Raw genomic sequence first — 7087 nt, 5'->3', positions numbered from 1 at the left:
TACACAACACTAAGTTCAAACAACCATATCAAGCTTTCCTTTATGGATCCGTACTTGACTGGTACCGTTCTCTTCATACACTTCAACATTCTGGATTATTTCTCAGCTTTCTCAAGAACCAACAGAAAAGTACTTGACACTCGTACTAGTGTTGCTTTGTCAATATATTTGTAAATAATAGATGACCAAGTAGGGATGAAATCTAAAATTTTCGTACGAAGAGAGATAGTTGATACCCTACAATCATCTTCCCATTATGGCAAAAAGGAGAAGTGTGCGAACCAAATGATGAAAGGATAGATATATATGGATGGGAGACTACACAAGATTCAATCATGAATCGTAGCACTGGCTCACATCACATCACATCACAACTAGTAAATTTTCCATAAGCGAATATTAGAAATTAGAGACATACTTCACAAGATAATGGGGTCTGATAGGTAGTATGTTTACTTTGTTAGAAACTCGAATCCAATCTACACACTTCACAACATGTAAGCCATATAAAACTCAATCTATGTACTTAGGTTTCTTGAAACCACCTAACTTCCCACATTACCTTCACAAAATGTTAGCCCACAGCTATTTACCGCAAGAAGTTGACATCAACATGCTCAAACTTTCTTCTTCTCCATTTCTTATTGAATTTATTCACCTCTACCGTTTTCGCTTCGACTTTAAAGAGGTGACAGATTGAGAGTTGCTATGCCAGTTACGCTTCCTCTGGTTGATGAACCAGTTGTTGATTTGCTTTAGCTGCAATCCTGTTTCCTCCACAAGTTTGGCCTTATCATCTTCCTGTAATTGTCAGCATAAAACCATATGGACATTAAATAGAAATTAAATCAAATTATCATTAGTGATCATTTGAAGTGGTTTGTCTTATACCAGGCAGCCATATAATGGCAAAAGTGAACATCAAATAAGATTAATGATTCGTGTTGTGTCGATCAAAATGAAACGACCATCTCAATAGGGCATTGGAAGTTGAAGTTAATTGCTTACAGTTGGGTATGGCCACTTTGAGTGTTGTTGCCACCAGTTCTTTAGCACCGTAGTTGTGTCACCTGGTAATTTCCCAGCCCTTCTTTTCCGTAAAATTTCCTCCCTCACATCTTCGATTCTAGATTTAAAACCCTGTATATACAGACATTGCAAATTGTGTTACTGTTTTATTGCTTGATTATCATCAAATTATAAATGATTAATCAGCAACAAACACTACACCCGTTTCACTTTGCCTGCATGAAAAAACAAGAAATCACCTGTTTCAATTCAATCTTGAGCTCCTGGCGAACCCTCTCCATCAAAGATCTTTCGGATTCAGTAGGAATCAAGGGACCAAAACCCATTAAATCATGCCCATCGGTGCCGGATTGATCCAAAGAGAAGTCCATCTGCATATCATCCTCATCATCTGACATTGTTGCACCTGTTCCTTCACCCAATGTGACTCCTGAACAACAAAACGAAGAAATTAGTTAAGTTTAAAAAAGGAGGAAAAAAAAAAACTCAGTTCCAACACAATGTCAAATAGACAAGGTTACGTTTTGCAACCAATGTCTTGCAGTTGAAATCATTGCTGGGCTGTAATATCAATGTCATTTTTATTGGGCCCCTATCAGATTACTACAGAGTAGGTTTGTTCCAATGACATATTTTTTAACCATTAATTTTTTTCTTTTTCCATGAGATTTCAATTTCCAAATACCATAAAAGTTTTTTTTTTTTAAATTGTTCATGAAAATTCATTTGATTCACTATTAAAAGAAATTAAAAAAAATTCCTAAGCAATGATAAAATATATCCATGATTAATATGTAAAAATTTTAAATGAATCAAAACATATACTTAAACATTTTTTTTTGTAAAATTCCATTGAAAATAAAGAAAATAATAAACCTTCATTTATTCAAGGAAAAAGTACCTAACTTAATTAAAGTAAAACATAAATGAAGGTGATTCATTAAAATTTAATTAAAAAAAAACAAATTGCAAATCAAATTTCTTTGATGAATTACGTGCATAGAAAGTTTAAAGTAATTTTACAAACATTTGTGTTGATATAAATGGATATGTTTCTTTATCTAAAATTATTCAATAGCCCGTCACTAAAATGTGATTTAATTATGAAATAAATTATACTAAATCAAATGTATAAGTTTTGTGCAAAGAAAAAACATATGTGATGCTAAATCAAATCACAAATTTAGATATACGGCATGAATATACATTTTTCTTAAATGCCTAAAAAAATCAAGCTAATCCAACTAGCAAATAGACATTATACCCATAAATCAAAAGGTTTTTCTTTCCTTAGATACCACCAAATCATATATTTCTCCAATTATATTGCATTCCCAAAACTTTTATATATTAGTTTTATCATAAATTTCATTATGTAAAAATATTTAACCTCTATATAACAAAATTCTCTTAAAATGAACAGAAAACAAGACATGTGTTTATTCAAATTACACAAATAATTATTATATAATAAAGTCAAAAGATTCCAACTACACTTTGTTTAAATTACAACTTATTTAACTTTGAGCCCAAGCATGTATATTATTTGAGAGGACAATTGTCCCACTTATATTAAATGAGGCAACAAAAAGATTAGTCCTTTCCTACAGGTAATAGCTAGGTAGATCCCATCATAACATGATGTACCTTTTATCACAAGACCATTCATAAAATTACATTTTTATCAACTTTATATATATATTAATTTAATTAAACGTGACATGATCCCCTAACACCATGATTCAGCCTTCGCTTTTCTTATCCACATTCCACACATGTTATATATATAAATAAAAGATTTACTGAAATTAATTATCTTATTATTTTCATATATATAAAAGGATTCAAAGATTTGTGATTGATTTAATGATACGAACATTTTTAAAAATATATGTATGGTAGTTAGAGCTAACAGGTCATATTAATGCATATTTAAACTATTATGGAAGGTTTCAAGAAGAAGGAAAAGCAGCAAACATACCCAAACCATCTAAAGGTGCAAACAAAAATATTTTTATTTTGGCTTATATATACATCAAAGTTGACATTATTAAATGTAGTGTCCCAAAGTAATGCAAAAGTTGTTTAGAACATGTATGTACTTGTGATTGGTAGCGGCTAATAACTAGACTCCCTTCATTACAATTTTGTACACGAATCGGGAAAACGAACTGGTGAATGCTTCTGCTTTTAGACGCCATTTGTCAGAAAGGTCTTATGAATCAGCTTTCCCCAAACCCTAAAACAACATAATTTACCACCAAACCAATAATTTCCTTTTTTATCTCAAACCAAATGACTAAACTCCTTTTTCTACATTCTCTGTTACTATTTTTTTTTTATATACGGATGGATAGTTTTACCATATATACATATATTTGTGCATTTATTTTTCTGTCTTCAGCACTTATGTTTTATTGTACCCAAAAAAATTAAAGCAACTTAGTGAGGTATTAAATATTAATTTTTCTATTTTTCTTTTCTTGTAAATTTTAGCAGCTTCACGTCTCTAAACAAGGTAGAGTTAGGTTATATTAGATTAGCTTCAGGAAAGAGGCAGCAAATTTAAGAAAAGAAACAGCAAATAATATAAGAAATATTATCACAATGAAATCATATTTTATACTTGAATTATTCTGATTGGCTCCATGGAAACCAATAGCGCATATTTTATATATATTTAGAAAACTAAAAGGCCATGGAGGAAATTATGAAGGGAATAATAGCAACCTAAGAATCCAAATATTCGTGTATATGCAACCTTGGAATCAATTGTTGTGTACGGTGAGGGTGCCATCTTCCACCAAACTAACTACCCCTTCCGCAGCCGCCCTAACTGTAACCTACATATATATATTATGTGTCGGTCCTACACCACCCACTTCTGGTTAGGGACTCTCATGCTTGCAAGAAACCTAAATATCTATAGTTAAGGTTTCAATTACAGTTGTGACTTGCAAATATGTTTTTTTATTGTATCATTTTGATCACAGATCTAACAATGACCTTTCAGTCTTGGTGAATTGCTACGAATCCTTTTCTTTCGTGTTGCAAATACCTAACATTAAACCTTATCTTTCCCGGTACCAACCGCATCAAAACAAGAAGAGAAAGGAAGCATTATTAATTATTATCTTCAAACAAACAAATAAAGGAAAAAGGTTTGATTCTATCCAAAACCAGCTAATGAGGGTGATGTGTTAGTATTGTTTATATGATTCTATGAACTAATATGTCATTGGAATTGAAAGAAAGATCATCAATTTAATCAATTACGATTACATATAGCATATAATGTTTAATCAATTATCAATTAAGCAGGTCGATAATTTTGGGAGAGGGGACAAACCAGTAAGAGCTTGCAAGTTATTTTCGATTTCACGGCAAGCCATGACAACTTCAACGGCATGGACTCTGACATGTTGTTGAAGCTGTTCTTTGAAAGTACACAGAACTATCAAATATTGTGCCTGCACCAAACAAAAGATAAAACCCCATCATAAACAACAAAAGCACTTTCCCATTTCGAAAAACAAAAACAAAAACAAAAGACAAAACAAACATGATCTGGAATCAGACAAACGAAACTAAGAAAGAAGAAGAGGAACTGACCAAGAAGTTGTCGAGCTCCTGTCTTTCATGGGGTGATAGAGAATGACCATGTTGATGCTGTGAAGCATAAGATCTAAGAAGGTTATGAGATTGTGCTAACTGTGCGTCAATCAAAGGCAACTGATCGATTGGCGTTGCAACACGGAGACAAGAAACATGAGCTGCTAATAGCTGCTCATATAGCGGATGAACAGCTATCTCAGCCTTCAGCTGTCGGTTCTGCTCACCGGAAACCGACACTTCTCCGCTGCTTAACCCTCCAATTCCACCACTCCCACCACCACTACTCATCATAGCTAACCCTGGTTCTTGCATTTCTCGGAACCACAACCCCCTCTATATATAAATAACGTATTAGAGGAAAACTGAAAAAGGGAGTAAAGAAAGGAAAAAAGTTGGTATTGATATATGTATATAGAAATGATCATAAATCAAGTAGTTAAGGACCACAAAGAAAGACCCTTGTAGTTGAAAGCTGAGAGCGAAGTAAGGTGATCAGAGCCTATATTGTGGAGTGTGTGTGTGTGTTCTTTTTGGAAGAAAGAGAAATAATGTTTATATGAGGTTAATGGTGTGAGTATATCGGGATCTGAGACAAGATTTTCTGCACCCTCCACTGCTATATATGTTGCAGGGTGTTCTTTTACTTTTACATACACAGAGAAAGCCGAAGAAGCAAAAGCATGAAAATAATCAAAGCAGCATGTACTAATATATATGTGGGGGGAGTTTTCAAAGTTTTTGGAAGAAGATTTTTTATCAGAGAAAAAGATGAAGGGAGGGAGAAGGCTATGGAATCATTACTATGAAAGGCTGTTTGGAAGAAGAGAGATCAGATAAAGCAAAGCCAACATATTAATAAAGCTGTTTCTTTACCCTGACAATTTCTTTGCTTTTTCTTCTTCCTTTTTCCCTATATATTATAAATATATTTTTTTTTAAATGCTGATTTGGGATTTTCTTTCTTTTTTCCCCTTATTTTAGAAATATCTAATTGTAAATAAGCAAGTGCCAAGTTTGGTTTGGTTTGGTTTGGTTTGGTTTAGTTTAGTTTGATTGGAGTTTGGAGCATCATTTAATTAGTAATTGAGCTTGAAAATCTCTTTGTTAATTCAAGTTTTCTAATTACCGAAAAATCATTCCATATATCATCATAGAAATGTTTAATTTTTATATTTCATACCTTTATAAAAGTTAACAAATTAATTACGTCTCTTTACTTTAATTTTTCATATTTTTATTTTTATATATTTTGAAAACTATAAAGTTAACCTAATTGGATAATGAAGTAAAACATTACATTTAAATCATTGGCCTAGAAGTGAACATTTTAATCATTTATATACAGATGATTAGTAAAAATCGAAAAATTTATATCTACCAAATTAGCAAACCTCAACATTTGAAGTTTGTATGAATGTTATCTATGACACATTTTCTGTAGAACATAAAAAAAATACATTTATATTTTTCTTTATCACGATTATAAAAGTCAAGATGGGGCACCTATAAATCCATAAAAAGAAGAAGAATATTTGATACATAAGTCTCCTAATAACATTATATTTTATCATCAAATAAAATAAAGAATAATGGAGTGCTTATAAATAAATACTAATAATTTTATTTAAAAATAATTAAATAATAATTAATTATAAATAAATGTTAAAACCTTAAAACCTAATTCCGAGATCCGAGATCCGAGATCCTAGATCCAACTCAAGACCCTAAACTTTAAAATTCTAGATTCTAATTTCGAGAGTTACTAATATTTATTTATAATAGTAACGATTAATATTTAATTATGTTTAAATAAAATTATTAGTATTTATATACAAGTTCTCTATAATTTTTTTTGTTTAATTTAATGATAACGTGTTATGTTATTATTCACTGATAATGCATGAAACTTATGCATTACCAATACTTCAAATATTATTTCTAAAAAAGAAAATTCTTAATATATTTTCTTTTGTTTTTTAATATTAATTACCATTTTTGGAATTACAAAACTTACCCTGAAAAAATATACCCTAAATATTATCAAAATTGAAGATACTTTTTTTTAATTATAAGAGAAGAACAAAATCTTAACGGTAATGTGACTGGTGCGACTCAAATTCAGGTCATACCTAATACAGTGAAAACCATAATTTTTTTTTTCATACTACTAATATGAAATTGTAAACGTAGAACATTTATAATAACAAAGTTATATTTATTACCTTATAGTTTTAGATTAACAAGTCTATCTATATATATCCCCAGACGCAACAGTAATTTGATGTTTTGAGATATTAATTCAACATCCCAATGAAAGAATGTTCTGAAATATTTCACTTCATTTCTTTAACAGCAAACTTTAAGTACTACTTTAATCTCCACCTAATTTTTCAATTATATACACAAAATCTTTAAACTCTTATTTAAAATTAGAAAAATAAAA

The 7087-nt window shown here is 30.7% G+C and overlaps 1 protein-coding gene across 1 annotated transcript; it reads right to left on the bottom strand.

The window, feature by feature from the left end:
- Positions 1-273: 273 nt before the first annotated feature.
- On the bottom strand, positions 274-5608 carry LOC107926979 (homeobox protein HD1). The gene is made up of 5 exons (XM_016857934.2): positions 4642-5608; positions 4379-4499; positions 1269-1459; positions 1009-1140; positions 274-801 (listed from the first exon to the last, which is right to left on the bottom strand). The coding sequence occupies exons 1-5, from the start codon at positions 4954-4956 to the stop codon at positions 661-663; spliced, it is 900 nt and encodes a 299-aa protein (XP_016713423.1). The 5' UTR covers positions 4957-5608; the 3' UTR covers positions 274-660.
- Between the last annotated feature and the right edge of the window lie 1479 nt (positions 5609-7087).

The sequence above is a fragment of the Gossypium hirsutum genome, chromosome A08, assembly GCF_007990345.1.
Source record: "Gossypium hirsutum isolate 1008001.06 chromosome A08, Gossypium_hirsutum_v2.1, whole genome shotgun sequence".
Taxonomy (NCBI): domain Eukaryota; kingdom Viridiplantae; phylum Streptophyta; class Magnoliopsida; order Malvales; family Malvaceae; genus Gossypium; species Gossypium hirsutum.
The sequence above is the reverse complement of the archived record's forward strand: the minus strand, read 5'-3'. Positions and strand labels throughout refer to the sequence as shown.